The sequence below is a fragment of the Passer domesticus genome, chromosome 33 (genome assembly GCF_036417665.1).
Source record: "Passer domesticus isolate bPasDom1 chromosome 33, bPasDom1.hap1, whole genome shotgun sequence".
In the NCBI taxonomy this organism is placed as follows: domain Eukaryota; kingdom Metazoa; phylum Chordata; class Aves; order Passeriformes; family Passeridae; genus Passer; species Passer domesticus.
Window position 1 is genome coordinate 1 of NC_087506.1, and position 22,928 is coordinate 22,928.

Genomic DNA, 22,928 nt, shown 5'->3' on the forward strand with positions numbered 1-22,928 from the left:
CCTCTGGGACCCCAAAAACGACCCCAAAACCCCAAAATGAGGCTGGGACACCCCAAAAATCCCCCTGAACCCCAAAAACGACCCTCCCCGAACCCCAAAATCCCTGAAAGACCCCAAACCTCGTAGGATCACGCCTTAGAAACCCCAAAATCCGCTCAGGACCCCCCAAAATCCGCTCAGGACCCCCCAAAATCCCCCCGGGACCCCAAAATCCCCCCGGGACCCCAAAACCCCCGGTGGGCCCCACCGTGACTCAGCTCGCGGCGTTGCCCTTTTAAGGCTCCGCCCACTCGGGGCGGGCTCGCGGTGACGTCACCGCAGCAAGCCCCGCCCACGCCCCGCGAGCGCCGCAGCGGAGCCCAGGTGGGGGCGGGGGGAGGGGGCGGAATTTTGGGGTGAAAAAGGGAGAATTTGGGGCCGGGCGGGAGCTGTGAGGGAAAAGGGGCTGAGTTTGGGGTGGGAAAGGCGGAATTTGGGGAAAAAAGGCGGAATTTGGGGGGAAAAGGCGAATTTTGGGGCGCTGAGGGGGACGTTTTTGAGCGGTTGGAGGAAGTCGTGAGGGGGAAAGTGCGGGTTTTGAGGGGAAAAAGTGGATTTTGGGGTGAAAAAGGCAGATTTTGGGGATTGGGGGAAAATCGTGAAGGGAAAATGTTCAGGTTTTGAGGTGAAAAGTGCAAATTTTGAGGTGAAAAGTGCAGATTTTGGGATCCGGGCAGATTTTGGGGTGAATGAGGAAATCATGAGGTAAAAAGTGGAGATTTTGAGGTAAAAAATCATATTTTGGGGTGAAAAAGTGAATTTTGGGGATTGGGAGAAAATCCTGAAGGGAAAAAAGTTCAGGTTTTGAGGTGAAAAGTGCAGATTTTAAGGTGAAAAGTGCAGATTTTGGGATCCGGGGCAGGTTTTGTGGTGTGGGATGAAATCGTGAGGCAAAAAGTGAAGATTTTGAAGTAAAAAACCAGATTTTGGGGTGAAAAAGTGAATTTTGGGGAGTGGGAGAAAATCCTGAGGGGAAAAAAAATTTCAGGTTTTGAGGTGAAAAGTGCAAATTTTGAGGTGAAAAGTGCAGATTTTGGGATCCGGGGCAGATTTTGGAGTGAATGAGGAAATTGTGAGGTAAAAAGTGGAGATTTTGAGGTAAAAAAGCAAAATTTAAGGTGAAAAAGTGCATATTTTGGGGTGGAAAAGGCAGATTTGAGAGATTGGGAGAAAATCCTGAAGGAAAAAGTTCAGTTTTTGAGGTGAAAATTGCAGATTTTGGGGTAAAAATGCAGATTTTGGGTTCTGAGGCAGTCTTTGGGCTCTGGGGCAGATTTTGTGGTGATTGAGGAAATCGTGAGGTAAAAAGTGGAAATTTTGCAGTTAAAAAAGTAGATTTTGGGGTTAAAATGGCAAATTTTGGGGATTGGGAGGAAATCCTGAAGTAAAAAGTGGAGATTTTGAGGTAAAAATGCAGATTTGGGGGTTAAAAAATGCAAATTTTTGGTGTTGGGAGGAACTCCTGAGGTAGAAGGAGCAGATTTTGAGGTAAAAAATGCAGATTTTGGGGGTAAAAATGCAGAGTTGTGGGTGAAAAGGCAAATATTGGGATACGGAGAGAAAATTGTGAGGTAAAAAAATCAGATTTTGGTGTCTGGCTGCAGATTTTGGGGTGAAAATGAAGATTTTGGTGCCTGAGAGGCAAATTTGGGACAAAAAAAGCTGATTTTGGGGCTTGGGGGGAGATTTTGAGGCAGAAATGGGGAAATTTGAGGCTGAAAGTGTCAAATTTGGGGTGGAAAAAGGAAATTGGGGATGAAATGGGGCTGGTTTGGGGTGAAAATGGCAAATTTGGGGGTGGAGGGGACAGATTTTGGGGTGAAAAAAGTGGATTTGGGGTGAAAAAGCCAAATTTAGGGGTCCAAAAGGGTGATTTTGGGGTGAAAAATTGAATTTTGGGGTGCAAAATGTGGATATGGGGGTGAAAAAGTCAGATTTTGGGGTACAAAAGGTGAATTTGGGGTGAAAAAAATCAAATTGTGAGTGAAAAATTCAAATTTGGGGGTGAAAAGTTGAATTTTGGGGTGCAACAGCCAAATGTTGGGGTGGAAAAGTTGAATTTGGGGGTGCAAAAGGCAGAATTTGGGGTAAAAATGCGGATTTGGGGGTGAAAAAAATCGAATTTTAGGGTGAAAAAGGCAAATTTGGGGTGAAAAAGCTGAATTTGGGAGTGCTAAAGCAGATTTTGGGGTGAAAAAGTCGAATTTTGGGGTACAGAAGGTGGATTTGGGGGTGATGAAGTTGAATTTGGGGTGAAAAGATTTAATTTTGGGGTGCAAAAGTAAAATTTTGGGGGGAAAAAATCAAATTTTGGGGTGAAAAAGTCAGATTTGGGGTGCAAAAATCAAATTTGGGGGTTCCAAAGGCATATTTTGGGGTGAAAAAATCAAATTTTGCTGTGAAAACTTGAATTTGAGGGCTCCAAAGGCAGGTTTGGGGTGCAAAGTGCAGATAATGAGGTAAAAAAGTTGATTTTATGGGGTGCAAAGTGCAGATATTGAGGCAAAAAACTCAATTTATGGGTTCCAAAGGCGGATTTTGGGTACAAAGTGCAGATATTGAGGTAAAAAAATCAAATTTATGGGTTCCAAAGGCAGATTTGGGGTGCAAAGTGCAGATATTGAGGTAAAAAAATCAAATTTATGAGGTACAAAGGCAGATTTTGGGTACAAAGTGCAGATTTGAGGTAAAAAAAAATCAAATTTATGGGGTACAAAGGCGGATTTGGGGTGCAAAGTGCAGATATTGAGGTAAAAAACTCAAATTTATGAGTTCCAAAGGCGGGTTTGGGGTGCAAAGTGCCGATTTTTGGGTTCCACAGGCGGAATTGGGGTGCAAAGTGCGGATTTTAGGGGTACAAAGTGCCGATTTTAGGGTTCCACAGGCGGATTTGGGGCGCAAAGTGCAGATTTTAGGGCTCCACAGGCGGATTTGGGGTGTAAAATGCGGATTTTAGGGCTCCTAAAGGCAGATTTTTAGGGCTCCCAAGGTGGATTTGGGGTGCAAAGTGCGGATTTTAGGGCTCCTAACTGCAGATTTTAGGGTCCCACATGCGGATTTGGGGTGATATGTGCAGATTTTAGGGGTGCAAAGTGCCGATTTTAGGGCTCCAAAGCGCGGATTTTAGGGCTCCACAGGCAGATTTGGGGTGCAAAGTGCCGATTTTAGGGCTCCTAAAGGCAGATTTTAGGGCTCCCAAGGTGGATTTGGGGTGCAAAGTGCCAATTTTAGGGCTCCACAAGCGAATTTGGGGTGCAAAATGGGGATATTAAGGCTCCTAACTGCGGATTTTAGGGTTCCACAGGCGGATTTGGGGTGCAAAGTGCGGATTTTAGGGCTCCCAACTGCAGATTTTAGGGTTCCACAGGCGGATTTTAGGGTCCCACAGGTGGATTTAGGGTGCAAAGTGCCGATTTTAGGGGTGCAAAGTGCCGATTTTAGGGGTGCAAAGTGCCGATTTTAGGGCTCCACAGGCGGATTTGGGGTGCAAAGTGCCGATTTTAGGGCTCTCAAGGTGGATTTGGGGTGCAAAGTGCCGATTTTAGGGCTCCTAAAGGCAGATTTTAGGGCTCTCAAGGTGGATTTGGGGTGCAAAGTGCCGATTTTAGGGCTCCTAAAGGCAGATTTTAGGGTTCCACAGGTGGATTTGGGGTGCAAAGTGCCGATTTTAGGGGTGATAAATGCGGATTTTAGGGCTCCACAGGCGGATTTGGGGTGCAAAGTGCCAATTTTAGGGTTCCACAGGCGGATTTGGGGTGCAAAGTGCGGATTTTAGGGGTGATAAATGCGGATTTTAGGGCTCCACAGGCGGATTTGGGGTGCAAAGTGCAGATTTTGGGGCTCCACAGGTGGATTTGGGGTGATAAGTGCAGATTTTAGGGGTGCAAAGTGCCGATTTTAGGGTTCCAAAGGCGGATTTAGGGTGCAAAGTGTGGATTTTTTAGGGTTCCACAGGCAGATTAGGGGTGCAAAGTGCCGATTTTAGGGCTCTGAAGGCAGATTTGGGGTGCAAAATGCGGATTTTAGGGGTGATAAATGCAGATTTTAGGCTTCCAAAGGCGGATTTGGGGTGCAAAGTGCAGATTTTAGGGCTCCTAACTGCAGATTTTAGGGTTCCACAGGCGGATTTGGGGTGCAAAATTCGGATTTTAGGGCTCCACAGGCGGCTTTGGGGTGCAAAGTGCCGATTTTAGGGCTCCACAGGCGGCTTTGGGGTGCAAAGTGCGGGGGGGGAGGGGAGCGGCCCCTGCCCGGTGCTTTCCCGTTCTCCTTCCTCCTCCTCCTCCTCCTCCTCCTCCTCCTCCTCCTCCCCTTGAAACGCCCCTTGGCGGGCGGGGCGGGCCCGGGGCTCTTGCCGGGCTCGGGGCTCCCCCGGCCATTCCCGGCTCGGCTCGCGCAGCTCCCGGACCCTCCGGACACTCCGGACCCCGCTGGTCACTCCCGGACACTCCGGACCCCGCTGGTCACTCCCGGACACTCCGGACCCCGCTGGTCACTCCCGGACACTCCGGACACTCCGGACCCCGCTGGTCACTCCCGGACACTCCGGACACTCCGGACCCCTCTGGTCACTCCCGGACACTCCGGACACTCGGTCAGTGCCCCCCCGGGACGGCCCGCGGTTCTTCCTGCGCTTCGGGCTGTGCCCGGCGCTCCCCGTCCCACGGATCCTGGGGTGCCCTGGGACGTTTTGGGGGTTCAGATCAAAATCCTGGGGTTTTTCCCTTAAAATCCTGGGGGTTCTCTTGAAGATTTTGGGGGCTTCTCCTCAAAATCCTGGGGTTTTACCCTTAAAATCCTGGGGTTCCCTTGCAGATTTTGGGGGTTTTACCCTTAAAATCCTGGGGTTTTTCCCTTGCAGATTTTGGGGTTTTCACCTCAGAATTTTGGGGTTTTACCCTTAAAATCTTGGGGTTCCCTTGCACATTTTGGGGTTTCAGCTCAAAATCCTGGGGTTGCCTTGCAGATTTTGGGGGTTTCAGATCAAAAACCTGGGGTTCCCTTGCAGATTTTGGGGTTTTCCCCTCAGAATTTGGGGTTTTTCCCTTTCAAATCTTGGGGTTCCCTTGCAGTTTTGGGGGGTTCAGATCAAAATCCTGGGGTTTTACCCTTAAAATCCTGGGGTTTTCCCTTGAAGATTTTGGGGGCTTCTCCTCAAAATCCTGGGGTTTTACCCCTAAAATCCTGGGGTTTTCCCTTGCAGATTTTGGGGGGTTTCAGATCAAAATCTTGGGGTTTTTTTACCCTTCAAATCCTGGGGTTCCCTTGAAGATTTTGGGGGTTTCAGCTCAAAATCCTGGGGTTCCCTTGAAGATTTTGGGGGTTTCAGCTCAAAATCTTGGGGTTCCCTTGAAGATTTTGGGGGTTTCAGCTCAAAATCTTGGGGTTCCCTTGGACATTTGGGGGTTCAGATCAAAATCCTGGGGTTCCACCCTTAAAATCCTGGGGTTCCCTTGGGCAGTTTGAAGGTTTCCCCTCAAAATTTTGGGGTTTTACCCTTAAAATCCTGGGGGTTCTCTTGCAGATTTTGGGGGTTTCAGCTCAAAATCCTGGGGTTCCCTTGGAGATTTTGGGGTTTCAGATCAAAATCCTGGGGTTCCCTTGGAGATTTTGGGGTTTCAGATCAAAATCCTGGGGTTCCCTTGGAGATTTTGGGGGTTTCAGCTCAAAATCCTGGGGTTCCCTTGGAGATTTTGGGGTTTCAGATCAAAATCCTGGGGTTCCCTTGGAGATTTTGGGGTTTCAGATCAAAATCCTGGGGGTTCCCTTGCAGATTTTGGGGTTTTCCCCTCAGAATTTTCTGGGTTTTCCCCTCAGAATTTTGGGGTTTTTCCCTTTCAAATCTTGGGGTTCCCTTGCAGTTTTGGGGGGTTCAGATCAAAATCCTGGGGTTTTACCCTTAAAATCCTGGGGTTTTCCCTTGCAGATTTTGGGGGTTTCAGATCAAAATCTTGGGGTTTTTTTACCCTTCAAATCCTGGGGTTCCCTTGAAGATTTTGGGATTTCAGCTCAAAATCCTGGGGTTCCCTTGAAGATTTTGGGGGTTTCAGCTCAAAATCCTGGGGTTCCCTTGAAGATTTTGGGGGTTTCAGATCAAAAACCTGGGGTTCCCTTGCAGATTTTGGGGTTTTCCCCTCAGAATTTGGGGTTTTTCCCTTTCAAATCTTGGGGTTCCCTTGCAGTTTTGGGGGGTTCAGATCAAAATCCTGGGGTTTTACCCTTAAAATCCTGGGGTTTTCCCTTGCAGATTTTGGGGTTTCAGATCAAAATCCTGGGGTTTTACCCTTCAAATCCTGGGGTTCCCTTGAAGATTTTGGGGGTTTCAGCTCAAAATCCTGGGGTTCCCTTGGAGATTTTGGGGGTTTCAGATCAAAATCCTGGGGTTCCCTTGAAGATTTTGGGGGTTTCAGCTCAAAATCCTGGGGTTCCCTTGGAGATTTTGGGGTTTTCCCCTCAGACTTTTGGGGTTTTTCCCTTTCAAATCTTGGGGTTCCCTTGCAGTTTTGGGGTTTCAGATCAAAATCCTGGGGTTCCCTTGGACATTTGGGGGTTCAGATCAAAATCCTGGGGTTCCACCCTTAAAATCCTGGGGTTCCCTTGGGCATTTTGAAGGTTTCCCCTCAAAATTTTGGGGTTTTACCCTTAAAATCCTGGGGGTTCTCTTGCAGATTTTGGGGGTTTCAGATCAAAATCCTGGGGTTCCCTTGGAGATTTTGGGGTTTCAGATCAAAATCCTGGGGTTCCCTTGAAGATTTTGGGGTTTCAGATCAAAATCCTGGGGTTCCCTTGGAGATTTTGGGGTTTCAGATCAAAATCCTGGGGGGTTCCCTTGCAGATTTTGGGGTTTTCCCCTCAGAATTTTCTGGGTTTTCCCTCAGAATTTTGGGGTTTTTCCCTTTCAAATCTTGGGGTTCCCTTGCAGTTTTGGGGGGTTCAGATCAAAATCCTGGGGTTCTCTTGGACATTTTGGGGGGTTCCGATCAAAATCCTGGGGTTTTACCCTTAAAATCCTGGGGTTTTCCCTTGCAGATTTTGGGGGTTTTACCCTTAAAATCCTGGGGTTCCACCCTTAAAATCCTGGGGTTCCCTTGCAGATTTTGGGGTTTCAGATCAAAATCCTGGGGTTTTACCCTTAAAATCCTGGGGTTCCCTTGGGCATTTTGAAGGTTTCCCCTCAAAAATTTGGGGTTTTACCCTTAAAATCCTGGGGGTTCCCTTGCAGATTTTGGGGGTTTCAGCTCAAAATCCTGGGGTTCTCTTGAAGATTTTGGGGGGGGTTCAGATTAAAATCCTGGGGTGCCCTTGGACGTTTCGGGGATTTCCCCTCAAAATTTTGGGGTTTTACCCTTAAAATCCTGGGAGTTCCCTTGCAGATTTTGGGGATTTCCTCTCAGAATTTTGGGGTTTTTCACTCAAAATCCTGGGGGTTCCCTTGCAGATTTTGGGGGTTTAATCTCAAAACCCTGGGGTGCCCTTGCAGATTTTGGGGTTTTCCCCTCAGAATTTTGGGGTTTTCCCCTCAAAATCCTGGGGTTTTTCCCTTGCAGATTTTGGGGTTTTCCCCTCAGGATTTTGAGGTTTTTCCCTTTCAGATCTTGGGGGTTTCCACTCAAAATCCTGGGGCTTTACCCTTAAAATCCTGGGGGTTTTTCCTTTAAAATTTTGGGGTTTTCCCCTCCAAATTCAGGGTTTTTTTCCTTTCAAATCCTGGGGTTTTCCTCTCAAAATCCTGGGGGTTCCCTTGCAGATTTTGGGGGTTTCACCTCAAAATCTTAGGGTTTTACCCTCAAAATCTTGGAGGTTTCCCCTCAAAATCCTGGGGTTGTACCCTTAAAATCCTGGGGGTTTCCTTGCAGATTTTGGGGTTTTCTCCTAAAAATCTTGGAGGTGTCCCCTTAAAATCCTGTGGGGGTTTCCCCTAAATTTTTGGGGTTTTCCCTAAAAATTCTGGAGTTTTCCCCTCAAAATCTTGGAGATTTCCCTTCAAAATCTTGGGATTTTCTCCTAAAATTTTGAAGTTTCCCCTAAAAATCTTGGAGGTTTCCTCTAAAAATCTTGGGGGTTTTTCCTTTAAAATTTTGGGGTTTTCCCCTCCAAAATCTTGGGAGTTTCCCTTTCAGATCTTGGGGGTTTTCCCTCAGAATTTTGGGGTGTTCCTCTCAAAATCTTGGGGTTTTAATCTCAAAATCCTGGGTTTTTTTCCCTCAAAATCCTGGGGTTTTTCCCTAAAAATGTTGGGGTTTTGCCCTCAAAATTCTGGGGATTTCCCCTCAAAATCTTGGGATTTTCCCCTCAAAAGCTGCAGGTTTCCCCCCCAAAAATTTGGGGGTTTCCCGTCAAAATCCTGGGGGTTTTCCCTCAAAATCCTGGGGTTTCCCTCTCAAATTTTTGGGGTTTTTGCCCTCACAATCCTGGGGGTTTTCCCTCAAAATCCTGGGGTTTTTCCCTCAAAAATTTTGGGCTTTTCCCTCAAAATTTTGGGGTTTTCACCTCAAAATCTTGGGGTTTTTCCCTCAAAATCCTGGGATTTCCCTTTCAAATCCCGGGGTTTCCCTCTGAAATTTTTGGGGGTTTTCCCTCAAAAATCCTGGGGTTTTCCCTCAAAATTTTTGGGGTTTTCTCTCAAAATTTTTGGGTTTTTCCCCTCAAATCCTGGGGCTTTCACCCTAAAAATTCCTGAGTTTCCCCCCCCTCAAATCCTGGGGTTCCTCCTCCCCAAATCCCGGGGTTCTTCCCCCAAAATCTTGGGGTTCTTCCCCGCCAGTGCCCCCAGTTCAGTCCCAGTGCTCCCAGTCCATTCCCAGTTCACTCCCAGTGCTCCCAGTCCATTCCCAGTCCCTCCCAGTTCACTCCCAGTGCCCCCAGTCCACTTCCCAGTCCCTCCCAGTCCACTCCCAGTGCCCCCAGTCCACTTCCCAGTCCCTCCCAGTTCACTCCCGTTATCCCCAGTCTCTTGCCAGTCCACTCCCAGTGTCCCCAGTCCCCTCCCAGTCCTTTCCAGTGCTCCAGTGCCCTCCCAGTCCACTCCCAGTTCCCTCCCAGTGTCCCGAGTCTCCTCCCAGTCCCTCCCAGTTCACTCCCAGTGCCCCCAGTCCACTTCCCAGTCCCTCCCAGTTCACTCCCAGTGCCCCCAGTCCACTTCCCAGTCCCTCCCAGTCCACTCCCAGTGCCCCCAGTCCACTTCCCAGTCCCTCCCAGTTCACTCCCGTTCTCCCCAGTCTCTTGCCATCCACTCCCAGTGTCCCCAGTCCCCTCCCAGTGCCTCCAGACCACTCCCAGTCCACTCCCAGTTCCCTCCCAGTGCTCCCAGTCTCCTCCCAGTCCCCTCCCAGTTCACTCCCAGTGTCTCCAGTCACCTCCCAGTGCCCTCGGTCCCCTCCCAGTTCACTCCCAGTGTCCCCAGTCCCCTCCCAGTCCCCTCCCAGTGCCTCCAGACCACTCCCAGTCCCCTCCCAGTTCCCTCCCAGTGTCCCGAGTCTCCTCCCAGTGCCCTCGGTCCCCTCCCAGTCTCCTCCCAGTGTCCCCAGTGCCCTCCCAGTTCACTCCCAGTGTCCCCAGTGCCCTCCCAGTCCACTCCCAGTGTCCCCAGTGCCCTCTCGTTCACTCCCGGTGCTCTCTGACCTTTTCCAGTCTCTCCCAGTCACTCCCAAGCTACTCCCAGTCTCTCCCAGTTCACCCCCAGTGCCCCCAGTCCCTCCCAGTTCACTCCCAGTCCCTTCCCAGTGCTCTGTGACCTTTTCCAGTCTCTCCCAGTCACTCCCAGTGCTCCCAGTCACCTCCCTGTCCCCTCCCAGTCTCCTCCCAGTGCTTCCAGTCACCTCCCTGTCACCTCCCAGTCACTCCCAGTGCCCCCAGTCACTCCCAGTTCATTCCCAGTCCCTTCCCAGTGTCCCAAGTCCATTCCCAGTGTCCCCAGTGCCCCCAGTCCACTCCCAGTTCACTCCCAGTCCACTCCCAGTGCCCCCAGTCCATTTCCCAGTCCCGCCCAGTTCACTCCCAGTCCCCTCCCAGTGCTTCCAGACCACTCCCAGTTCCCTCCCAGTGTCCCCAGTGCCCTCCCAGTCTCCTCCCAGTGCTCTCGGTCCTCTCCCAGTTCCCTCCCAGTTCACCCCCAGTGCTCCCAGTCACCTTCCTGTCACCTCCCAGTTCACTCCCAGTTCACTCCCAGTCCCTTCCCAGTGCTCTGTGACCTTTTCCAGTCTCTCCCAGTCACTCCCAGTGCTCCCAGTCACCTCCCTGTCCCCTCCCAGTGCCCCCAGTCACTCCCAGTTCATTCCCAGTCCCTTCCCAGTGCTCTCTGACCTTTTCCAGTCTCTCCCAGTCACTCTCAATCTACTCCCAGTCACTCCCAGTTCACCCCCAATGCTCCCAGTCACCTTCCTGTCACCTCCCAGTTCATTCCCAGTGCCCCCAGTCCCTGCCCGTTCACTCCCAGTGTCCCCAGTGCCCTCCCAGTTCACTCCCAGTTCACTCCCAGTCCCTTCCCAGTGCTCTGTGACCTTTTCCAGTCTCTCCCAGTCACTCCCAGTGCTCCCAGTCCCTCCCAGTCCACTCCCAGTGTCCCCAGTTCACTCCCAGTTCACTCCCAGTTCACTCCCAGTCCCTTCCCAGTGCTCTGTGACCTTTTCCAGTCTCTCCCAGTCACTCTCAATCTACTCCCTGTTCACCCCCAGTGCTCCCAGTCACGTTCCTGTCCCCTCCCAGTTCACTCCCAGTGTCCCTAGTTCCTCCCAGTTCACTCCCAGTCCCTTCCCAGTGCTCTGTGACCTTTTCCAGTCTCTCCCAGTCACTCCCAATCACTCCCAGTTCATTCCCAGTGCTCCCAGTCCCTCCCAGTCACTCCCAGTGCTCCCAGTCACCTCCCTGTCACCTCCCAGTTCATTCCCAGTGCTCCCAGTCCCTCCCAGTTCCCCTCCAGTCCCTCCCAGTCCCTCCCAGTTCATTCCCAGTGCCCCCAGTCACTTCCCAGTTCCCCTCCAGTCCCTCCCAGTCCCTCCCAGTTCATTCCCAGTGCCCCCAGTCACTTCCCAGTCACCTCCCAGTCCCCCCCCAGTTCCCCTCCAGTCCCTCCCAGTCCACTCCCAGTGCTCCCAGTCTCTCCCAGTCACTCCCAGTGCTCCCAGTCACCTCCCTGTCACCTCCCAGTTCATTCCCAGTGTCCCCAGTCACTTCCCAGTTCCCCTCCAGTCCCTCCCAGTTCATTCCCAGTGCTCCCAGTCCCTCCCAATTCACTCCCAGTCCCTTCCCAGTGCTCTGTGACCTTTTCCAGTCTCTCCCAGTCACTCCCAGTCCCTCCCAGTTCACTCCCAGTGCTCCCAGTCACCTCCCTGTCACCTCCCAGTTCATTCCCAGTGCCCCCAGTCACTTCCCAGTACCCCTCCAGTCCCTCCCAGTTCATTCCCAGTCCCTCCCAGTCCCTCCCAGTTCATTCCCAGTGCCCCCAGTCACTTCCCAGTCACCTCCCAGTCCCTCCCAGTTCATTCCCAGTGCCCCCAGTCACTTCCCAGTTCCCCTCCAGTCCCTCCCAGTCCCTCCCAGTTCATTCCCAGTGCCCCCAGTCACTTCCCAGTCACCTCCCAGTCCCCCCCCAGTTCCCCTCCAGTTCCTCCCAGTCCACTCCCAGTGCTCCCAGTCTCTCCCAGTCACTCCCAGTGCTCCCAGTCACCTCCCTGTCACCTCCCAGTTCATTCCCAGTGCCCCCAGTCACTTCCCAGTTCCCCTCCAGTCCCTCCCAGTCCCTCCCAGTTCATTCCCAGTGCTCCCAGTGACCTCCCTGTCATCTCCCAGTCCCCCCCCAGTTCCCCTCCAGTTCCTCCCAGTCACTCCCAGTGCTCCCAGTCACCTCCCTGTCACCTCCCAGTCACTCCCAGTGCTCCCAGTCCCTCCCAGTCACTCCCAGTGCTCCCAGTCACCTCCCTGTCACCTCCCAGTCACTCCCAGTGCTCCCAGTCACTTCCCTGTCACCTCCCAGTTCATTCCCAGTGCTCCCAGTCACTTCCCAGTACCCCTCCAGTCCCTCCCAGTTCATTCCCAGTCCCTCCCAGTTCATTCCCAGTGCCCCAGTCCCTCCCAGTCCCCCCCCAGTTCCCCTCCAGTCCCCCCAGTCTCCCCCAGTCCCTCCCAGTGCCCCCCACTCCCTTGCTGGGTCCCCCCCCGGGGTGCGGCCATGTCCCTGCCCCTCCCCGAGCCCAGCTGTGAGCGGTGACATCACCGTCGCCCTGTGACGTCACTGCCGCCATGTGACGTCACTGCTGACGTCACTGCTGACGTCACGGGTGTCCCGCAGTGCCGCCGGCAGGATGTCGCCCCCCGTGCCCGCGCTGAGCCCTGAGCAGAAGCAGGAGCTGGCGTCCATCGCCCAGCGCATCGTGGCGCCCGGCAAGGGCATCCTGGCCGCCGACGAGTCCACTGGTACGGACTGGTTATACTGGTTTGGACTGGGATGGACTGGGACACACTGGGACAGGCTGGGTTATACTGGGTTATACTGGGTTATACTGGGACAGGCTGGCGTCCATCGCCCAGCGCATCGTGGCGCCCGGCAAGGGCATCCTGGCCGCCGACGAGTCCACTGGTACGGACTGGTTATACTGGTTTGGACTGGGATGGACTGGGACACACTGGGACAGGCTGGGTTATACTGGGTTATACTGGGTTATACTGGGACAGGCCGGCGTCCATCGCCCAGCGCATCGTGGCGCCCGGCAAGGGCATCCTGGCCGCCGACGAGTCCACTGGTACGGACTGGTTATACTGGTTTGGACTGGGATGGACTGGGACACACTGGGACAGGCTGGGTTATACTGGGTTATACTGGGTTATACTGGGACAGGCTGGCGTCCATCGCCCAGCGCATCGTGGCGCCCGGCAAGGGCATCCTGGCTGCCGACGAGTCCACTGGTACGGACTGGTTTGTACTGGTTTGGACTGGGATGGACTGGGTTATACTGGTTTGTACTGGGAATGGACTGGGTTATACTGGGTTATACTGGGACAGGCTGGCGTCCATCGCCCAGCGCATCGTGGCGCCCGGCAAGGGCATCCTGGCCGCCGACGAGTCCACTGGTACGGACTGGTTATACTGGTTTGGACTGGGATGGACTGGGTTATACTGGTTTGTACTGGGAATGGACTGGGTTATACTGGGTTATACTGGGACAGGCTGGCGTCCATCGCCCAGCGCATCGTGGCGCCCGGCAAGGGCATCCTGGCTGCCGACGAGTCCACTGGTACGGACTGGTTTGTACTGGTTTGGACTGGGATGGACTGGGTTATACTGGTTTGTACTGGGAATGGACTGGGTTATACTGGGTTATACTGGGACAGGCCGGCGTCCATCGCCCAGCGCATCGTGGCGCCCGGCAAGGGCATCCTGGCCGCCGACGAGTCCACTGGTACGGACTGGTTTGTACTGGTTTGGACTGGGATGGACTGGGACACACTGGGACAGGCTGGGTTATACTGGGTTATACTGGGTTATACTGGGACAGGCCGGCGTCCATCGCCCAGCGCATCGTGGCGCCCGGCAAGGGCATCCTGGCCGCCGACGAGTCCACTGGTACGGACTGGTTATACTGGTTTGGACTGGGACACACTGGGACAGGCTGGGTTATACTGGGTTATACTGGGTTATACTGGGACAGGCCGGCGTCCATCGCCCAGCGCATCGTGGCGCCCGGCAAGGGCATCCTGGCCGCCGACGAGTCCACTGGTACGGACTGGTTTGTACTGGTTTGGACTGGGATGGACTGGGAATGGACTGGGACAGGCTGGGAGTGACTGGGAACGGACTGGGACGGACTGGGAGTGAACTGGGATGGACTGGGAATGGACTGGGAGTGACTGGGAATGGACTGGGAATGGACTGGGACAGACTGGGAATGGACTGGGATGGACTGGGAGTGACTGGGAATGGACTGGGAGTGACTGGGAATGGACTGGGATGGACTGGGAGTGACTGGGAGTGAACTGGGATGGACTGGGAATGGACTGGGATGGACTGGGACAGACTGGGAATGACTGGGATGGAATGTGAGTGACTGGGAATGACTGGGATGGACTGGGAGTGACTGGGATGGACTGGGAGTGACTGGGAGTGACTGGGATGGACTGGGAATGGACTGGGAGTGACTGGGATGGACTGAGAGTGACTGGGATGGACTGGGAGTGACTGGGATGGACTGGGAATGGACTGGGAGTGAACTGGGAATGGACTGGGAGTGACTGGGAATGGACTGGGATGGACTGGAATGGACTGGGAGTGACTGGGAGTGACTGGGAATGGACTGGGAGTGACTGGGAGTGAACTGGGAATGGACTGGGAGTGACTGGGAGTGACTGGGATGGACTGGGAGTGACTGGGATGGACTGGGAGTGACTGGGAGTGACTGGGAGTGACTGGGAATGGACTGGGAGTGACTGGGAGTGAACTGGGAATGGACTGGGAGTGACTGGGATGGACTGGGAGTGACTGGGATGGACTGGGATGGACTGGAATGGACTGGGATGGACTGGGAGTGACTGGGATGGACTGGGATGGACTGGGAGGGACTGGGAGTGACTGGGATGGACTGGGAGTGACTGGGAATGGACTGGGACGGACTGGGAATGGACTGGGAATGGACTGGGACGGACTGGGACGGACTGGGAATGGACTGGGACGGACTGGGACAGACTGGGAGTGAACTGGGGTAAACTGGGAGGGACTGGGGAGAGATAAGGAAGCGCTGGGAGCACTGGGGGTTACTGGTTTGCACTGGTTTATACTGGGAAGCCCCAAGGCACTGCCAGGGGCTGGCTGGGGTTCCTGGTTTGTACTGGTTTATACTGGTTTGTACTGGTTCGTACTGGTTTATACTGGGATGGTGACTGGGAGCTACCGGGAAGACCCCAAGTGCACCCACAGCACACGCTCCATACTGGTTTATACTGGTTTATACTGGTTCATATTGGTTTCTATTGGAAACCAACTGGTTTAGTTCTAATAGCTCTGTACTGGTCTGTACTGGTTTATACTGGTCTGTACTGGTCTGTACTGGTTGTGTCAGCTCTGCACCAGTCCATACTGGTTTGTACTGGTCTGTACTGGTTGTGTCAGCTCTGCACCAGTCCATACAGGTCTGTACTGGTCTGTACTGGTTGTGTCAGCTCTGCACCAGTCCATACTGGTTTGTACTGGTCTGTACTGGTTGTGTCAGCTCTGCACCAGTCCATACTGGTTTGTACTGGTCTGTACTGGTTGTGTCAGCTCTGCACCAGTCCATACTGGTTTGTACTGGTCTGTACTGGTTGTGTCAGCTCTGCACCAGTCCATACTGGTTTGTACTGGTCTGTACTGGTTCTCATGGCTCTGCACCAGTCCATACTGGTTTGTACTGGTCTGTACTGGTTGTGTCAGCTCTGCACCAGTCCATACTGGTTTGTACTGGTCTGTACTGGTTCTCATGGCTCTGCACCAGTCCATACTGGTTTGTACTGGTCTGTACTGGTTGTGTCAGCTCTGCACCAGTCCATACTGGTTTGTACTGGTCTGTACTGGTTGTGTCAGCTCTGCACCAGTCCATACTGGTTTGTACTGGTCTGTACTGGTTGTGTCAGCTCTGCACCAGTCCATACTGGTTTGTACTGGTCTGTACTGGTTGTGTCAGCTCTGCACCAGTCCATACTGGTCTGTACTGGTCTGTACTGGTTGTGTCAGCTCTGCACCAGTCCATACTGGTCTGTACTGGTCTGTACTGGTTCTCATGGCTCTGCACCAGTCCATACTGGTTTGTACTGGTCTGTACTGGTTGTGTCAGCTCTGCACCAGTCCATACTGGTTTGTACTGGTCTGTACTGGTTGTGTCAGCTCTGCACCAGTCCATACTGGTTTGTACTGGTCTGTACTGGTTCTGTCAGCTCTGCACCAGTCCATACTGGTTTGTACTGGTCTGTACTGGTTGTGTCAGCTCTGCACCAGTCCATACTGGTTTGTACTGGTCTGTACTGGTTCTCATGGCTCTGCACCAGTCCATACTGGTTTGTACTGGTCTGTACTGGTTGTGTCAGCTCTGCACCAGTCCATACTGGTTTGTACTGGTCTGTACTGGTTGTGTCAGCTCTGCACCAGTCCATACTGGTTTGTACTGGTCCATAGTAGTTCATATGGTTCCATACTGGTTTATACTGGTTCTAACTGGTCCATACTGGTCCGTACTGGTTTATACTGGTTTATACTGGTTCATACTGGTTTGTACTGGTCCGTGCCCCCACAGGCAGTATCCCAAATGGCTGAACCAGACTGGTTTATACTGGTCCATAGTGGTTTATACTGGTTCATAGGGTCCATAGTGGTTCATACTGGTTCTAACTGGTTTATACTGGTTCATACTGGTTCTGACTGGTTTATACTGGTTCTAACTGGGCCTAACTGGTCTGTACTGGTTCTAACTGGTTTATACTGGTTCTAACTGGTCTGTACTGGTCCATACTGGTCCATACTGGTCCGTACTGGTTCTGACCGTCCCGTGCCCCCGCAGGCAGCATCGCCAAGTGGCTGAGCCACACTGGTTCATACTGGTCCATAGTGGTTCATACTGGTTTTAGCCGGTTTATACTGGTTCATAGGGGTCCATAGTGGTTCATACTGGTTCTAACTGGTTTATACTGGTTCTAACTGGTCGGTGCCCCCGCAGGCAGCATCGCCAAGCGGCTGAGCTCGGTGGGCGCCGAGAACACGGAGGAGAACCGGCGCTGGTACCGGCAGCTGCTGTTCACGGCCGACAAGCGCGTGGAGCCGTGCATCGGCGGCGTCATCCTCTTCCACGAGACCATGTACCAGAAGGCCGACGACGGGCGCCCCTTCCCGCAGGTCATCCGCGACAAGGGCGCCCTCGTGGGCATCAAGGTGTGGCACCGGGGACACCGGGGACACTGAGGGGACATCGGGGACATTGGTGGCACTGAGGGGACATCGGGAACACCTTGAGGACAGTGGGGATGTTGAGGGGTGTTGGGTGGTCATTGACTTGGGTTGGCCATGGAGAGGGGGGAAAATGTCTGAGGTGGGTTCAGAGGGTGAGGTGGGGACGCTTTGGGGTCTTGGGGACACCTTGGGGACATCTCGGGGACATTGGTGGCACTGGGGACATTGAGGGACGTTGGGTGTTCCTTGAGTTGGGTCAACCATGGAGAGGTGGGAGCAGGGGAACCACATCTGAGGTGGGATCAGAGGGTGACGTGGGGACACTTAGGGGTCTTGGGGACCTTGGGGACACCATGGAGATATTGGGGACACCTCGGGGACACCTCGGGGACATTGGGGGTTCTTGGGGACGTTGGAGGGGACTTGGGGATACGAGGGACGTTGGGTGTTCCTTGAGTTGGGTCGGCCATGGAGAGGTGGGAGCAGGGGAACCACATCTGAGGTGGGATCAGAGGGTGACGTGGGGACACTTTGGGGACACTTTGGGGTCTTGGGGACCTTGGGGACACTTTGGGGACGTTGAAGGGACTTGGGGACTTTGAGGGCTGTTGGGTGTTCCTTGAGTTGGGTCGGCCATGGCTGTGGTGGGTCCAAGCCCAGCACATCTGAGGTGGCTTCAGAGTGAGGTGGGGACATCTGGGAGCTTCAGGACCTTGGGGACACCGAGGGGACACCTTGGGGACACTGAGGGGACCTGGGTTGGCTCAGCCATGGCCATGGTGGGACCAGGCCAGCGCATCTGAGGTGGCTTTAGGGAGCGAGGTGGGGACACCTTGGGGACATCAGGGGACCTTGGGGACATCAGGGGATGCTTGGGGACTTCAGGGGACCTTGGGGACCTCGGGGGACGCTCGGTGTCCTGCTGGTGTCCCCTGCTGTCCCCATGACCGTGTCCCTGTCCCCCAGGTGGACAAGGGCGTGGTGCCCCTGGCTGGCACCAACGGCGAGACCACGACCCAGGGTGAGTGACAGCCCTGTCCCCAAGGCCACCAGCGTGTCCCTGTCCTTGTCACCAGCGTGTCCCCAAGGCCACCACTGTCCCTGTCCTTGTCACCGCCGTGTCCCCAAGGCCACCAGCGTGTCCCTGTCCTTGTCACCGCCGTGTCCCCAAGGCCACCAGCGTGTCCCTGTCACAGCTCTGTCCCCAAGGCCATTGTGGTGTCCTTGTCCCTGTAACCTCTGTGTCCCCAAGGCCACCACTTTGTCCTCAATGCCACCACTGTGTCCCCATCCCTGTCACAGCCACGTCCCTAAGGCCACCACCGTGTCCCCAATGCCACCACCGTGTCCCCAATGCCACCACCGTGTCCCCAAGGGCACTGCCATGTTCCTGTCACCACTGCGTCCCTGATGTCACCCCAGTGTCCCCATCCCTGTGTCACCACCGTGTCCCCAGTGCCACCGCTGTGTCCCCATCCCTGTGTCACCACCGTGTCCCCAATGCCACCCCAGTGTCCCCATCCCTGTGTCACCACCGTGTCCCCAGTGCCACCGCTGTGTCCCCATCCCTGTGTCACCACCATGTCCCCAATGCCACCCCAGTGTCCCCATCCCTGTGTCACCACCGTGTCCCCAGTGCCACCGCTGTGTCCCCATCCCTGTGTCACCACCGTGTCCCCAGTGCCACCCCAGTGTCCCCAGCCCTGTGTCACCACCGTGTCCCTGATGTCCCCAGTGTCCCCAACATCCCCGATGTCCCCAGTGTCCCCAATGCCACCCCAGTGTCCCCATCCCTGTGTCACCACCGTGTCCCCAGTGCCACCCCAGTGTCCCCAGCCCTGTGTCACCACCGTGTCCCTGATGTCCCCAGTGTCCCCAACATCCCCGATGTCCCCAGTGTCCCCAATGCCACCCCAGTGTCCCCATCCCTGTGTCACCACCATGTCCCCAATGCCACCCCAGTGTCCCCAGCCCTGTGTCACCACCATGTCCCTGATGCCACCCCAGTGTCCCCATCCCTGTGTCACCACCATGTCCCTGATGCCTCCCCAGTGTCCCCATCCCTGTGTCACCACCATGTCCCTGATGCCACCCCAGTGTCCCCATCCCTGTGCCACCACCGTGTCCCCAATGCCACCCCAGTGTCCCTGTTCCTGTGTCACCACCGTGTCCCTGATGTCCCCAGTGTCCCCAACATCCCCGATGTCCCCAGTGTCCCCAATGTCCCCAATGTCCCCAGGGCAGGACAGGCTCATGGAGCCCCCTCAGTGCCCTGTGTCCCCTCTCCCACCAATGTCCCCAGTGTCCCCAACGTCTCCAATGTCCCCAACGTCTCCAATGTCCCCAATGTCCTCAACACTCCCCAGGTCCTCCATGACCACAACGTCCCCAATGTCCCCAATGCCCCCGATGTCCCCAATGTCCCTGATATCTCCAGTGTCCCCAGTGTCCCCAATGTCCCTGATATCTCCAGTGTCCCCAGTGTCCCCAATCCCCCAATGTTCTCAGTGTTCCCAATGTCCCCAACACTCTCCAGGTCCTCCATGACCACGATGTCCTCAATGTCCCCAATGTCTCCAATGCCCCAGTGTCCCCAGTGTCCCCAGGGCAGGACAGGCTCTTGGAGCTCCCTCAGTGCCCTGTGTCCCCTGTCCCACCAGTGTCCCCAATGTCCCCAACGTCCCAGTGTGTCCAACATCCCCAACGTCCCCAATGTCCCCCAGTGTCTCCAGTGTCCCCAGTGTCCCCAGGGCAGGACAGGCTCTTGGAGCTCCCTCAGTGCCCTGTGTCCCCTGTCCCACCAATGTCCCCAGTGTCCCCAACGTCCCCAATATCCCCAACGTCTCCAATGTCCCCAATGTCCCCAGTGTCCCCAATGTCCCCAATGTCCCCCAGTGTCCCCAATGCCCCTGATGTCCTCAACACTCCCCAGGTCCTCCATGACCACAACGTCCCCAATGTCCCCATTGCCCCAAATGTCCCCGATGTCCCCGCTGTCCCCAATGTCCCCAATGTCCCCATTGCCCCAAATGTCCCCAACGCCCCCGATGTCCCCGATGTCCCCAATGTCCCCGATGTCCCCAGGGCTGGACGGGCTCATGGAGCGCTGTGCCCAGTACAAGAAGGATGGCGCTGACTTTGCCAAGTGGCGCCGTGTCCCCAATGTCCCCAAACATCCCCAATGTCCCTGATGTCCCCAACGCCCCCAATGTCCCCATTGCCCCAAACATCCCCGATGTCCCCAGTGTCCCCAGTGTCCCCATTGCCCCAAACATCCCAGATGCCCCCAGTGTCCCCAATCCCCCAATGTCCCCAGTGTCCCCAATCCCCCAATGTCCCCAGTGTCCCCAGGGCAGGACAGGCTCTTGGAGCTCCCTCAGTGCCCTGTGTCCCCTGTCCCACCAATGTCCCCAATGTCCCCAATGTCCCTGTGTGCCCAACATCCCCAACGTCCCCAATGTCCCCCAGTGTCCCCAATGTCCCCAGGGCAGGACAGGCTCATGGAGCCCCCTCAGTGCCCTGTGTCCCCTGTCCCACCAGTGTCCCCAGTGTCCCCAACGTCCCCAATATCCCCAACGTCTCCAATGTCCCCAGTGTCCCCAATGTCCCTGATGTCCTCAACATTCCCCAGGTTCTCCATGACCACAACATCCCCAATGTCCCCAATGCCCCCGATGTCCCCGGTGTCCCCAATGTCCCTGATATCTCCAGTGTCCCCAATGTCCCCAATCCCCCAGTGTCCCCAGTGTCCCCAACGTCTCCAATGTCCCCAATGTCCCCAGTGTCCCCAATGTCCCCAGTGTCCCCAGGGCAGGACAGGCTCTTGGAGCTCCCTCAGTGCCCTGTGTCCCCTGTCCCACCAATGTCCCCAATGTCCCCAACGTCCCCAATATCCCCAACGTCTCCAATGTCCCCAGTGTCCCCAATGTCCCTGATGTCCTCAACACTCTCCAGGTCCTCCATGACCACAACGTCCCCAATGTCCCCAACGCCCCCAATGTCCCCAACGCCCCCGATGTCCCCCGCTGTCCCCAGGGCTCGATGGCCTCATGGAGCGCTGTGCCCAGTACAAGAAGGACGGCGCTGACTTTGCCAAGTGGCGCTGCGTGCTGAAGATCACGGCGCACACGCCCACGCGCCTCGCCGTCATGGAGAACGCCAACGTCCTGGCGCGCTACGCCAGCATCTGCCAGCAGGTCACCCGTGTCCCCTGCTGGCCCCAGATGTCCCCAGGCTGGCCCCAAGCTGGGCACGGGACCGGGGGATCGAAGGGTGGGGGCTGGTCGGGGGTGGTGGCACCTGGAGGGGGTTTGGTGGCACTTAGAGGGGGTTTGGTGGCACTTAGAGGGGGTTTGGTGGCACTTAGGGATGGTTGGGTGGCACTTAGAGAGGGTTTGGTGGCATCTAGACCATGTTTGGTGGCATCTAGAGAGGGTTTGGTGGCATCTAGACCACGTTTGGTAGCACTTAAGGATGGTTTGGTGGCATCTAGACCATGTTTGGTGGCCTCTGGAGAGGGTTTGGTGGCACTTAGGGATGGTCGGGTGGCACTTAGAGAGGGTTTGGGGGCATCTAGGGAGGATTTGGTGGCACTTAGACTGGGTTTGGTGACATCTAGAGAGGGTTTGGTGGCACCTAGACCAGGTTTGGTGGCATCTGGAGAGGGTTTGGTGGCATCTAGATCGGGTTTGGTGGCATCTGAAGAGTGTTTAATGGATCTAGAGAGGGTTTGGTGGCACTTAGAGAGGGTTTGGTGGCATCTAGAGAGGGTTTGGCGGCACCTGGAGGGGGTTGGTGGCACCTGGACCGGGTTTGGTGGCACTTGGAGGGGGTTAGGTGGCACTTAGAGGGGGTTTGGTGACACCTAGACCAGGTTTGGTGTCACCTCAGTGCCCTTGTGTCCCCTCCTGCTGTCCCCACCTGTCCCGCTGTCCCTTGGGGCTGGCCCCTGTCCCTTCCCTGTGTCCCCCCTGTCTGACATGTCCCCATGTCCCCTGTGTCCCCAGAACGGCATTGTCCCCATCGTGGAGCCCGAGATCCTGCCGGACGGTGACCACGACCTCAAGACGTGCCAGTACGTCACCGAGAAGGTCGGTGCCACCCCGCGTGTCCCCAAGTGTCCCCACATGTCCCCTGGGGTCCTGAGTCCTCGCTTCGGGGGGGTGACACCGGCGGGTGGCACCTGGGGAGGTTTAGTGACACCTGAGGGGGGGTTGGTGGCACCTGGTGTGTCCCCAGTGCTGTCACCAATGTCGCTGGCCTGTCCCCAAGTGCTGTGTACGAGGACACCACGATGTCCCCAAGGATGTCCCCAATGGTGTCCCCATGCTGTCCCCAGGTGCCGGCGGCCGTGTACAAGGCCCTCAGTGTCTCCAATGTCCCCATGATGTCCCCAGTGTCCCCACAATGTCCCCAACACTGTCCCCTGCTGTCCCCAGGTGCTGGCAGCCGTGTACAAAGCCCTCAGTGTCCCCAATGTCCCCAATGTCCCCATGATGTCCCCAATGTCCCCATGATGTCCCCATGATGTCCCCAATGTCCCCATGATGTCCCCAATGTCCCCATGATGTCCCCATGATGTCCCCAATGTCCCCATGATGTCCCCAATGTCCCCAATGTCCCAATGATGTCCCCAGGTGCTGGCGGCCGTGTACAAGGCGCTCAGTGACCACCACGTGTACCTGGAGGGGACACCACGATGTCCCCAATGTCCCCAATGTACAAAGCCCTCAGTGTCCCCATGTCCCCAATATCCCCAATGTCCCCACAATGTCCCCATGATGTCCCCAATGTCCCCATGATGTCCCCAATGTCCCCATGATGTCCCCATGATGTCCCCAGGTGCTGGCAGCCGTGTACAAGGCCCTCAGTGACACAATGATGTCCCCAATGTCCCCACTGTCCCCTGCTGTCCCCAGGTGCTGGCGGCCGTGTACAAGGCGCTCAGTGACCACCACGTGTACCTGGAGGGGACACCACGATGTCC

The 22,928-nt window shown here is 55.2% G+C and overlaps 1 protein-coding gene across 12 annotated transcripts in view; it reads left to right on the forward strand.

Annotated features, from left to right (window-relative positions):
* The first annotated feature begins 328 nt into the window (after positions 1–328).
* The window catches only part of ALDOA (aldolase, fructose-bisphosphate A), a 31,259-nt gene continuing 8,659 nt past the window's right edge, over positions 329–22,928 (forward strand). For 4 of the 12 annotated variants that reach the window (XM_064401809.1, XM_064401810.1, XM_064401811.1 and 1 more), the window contains exons 1-6: positions 4,325–4,556; positions 12,325–12,450; positions 16,713–16,924; positions 17,909–17,963; positions 20,978–21,138; positions 21,949–22,032. In XM_064401809.1, the coding sequence (XP_064257879.1) occupies positions 12,339–12,450; positions 16,713–16,924; positions 17,909–17,963; positions 20,978–21,138; positions 21,949–22,032 (624 nt within the window). In that variant the 5' untranslated portion in view covers positions 4,325–4,556; positions 12,325–12,338. Of the gene's footprint in view, positions 364–4,306; positions 4,634–12,324; positions 12,451–16,712; positions 16,925–17,908; positions 17,964–20,977; positions 21,139–21,948; positions 22,033–22,928 lie in introns of those variants that run through there. The other 8 variants (XM_064401808.1, XM_064401807.1, XM_064401817.1 and 5 more) reach the window with 7 other exon arrangements.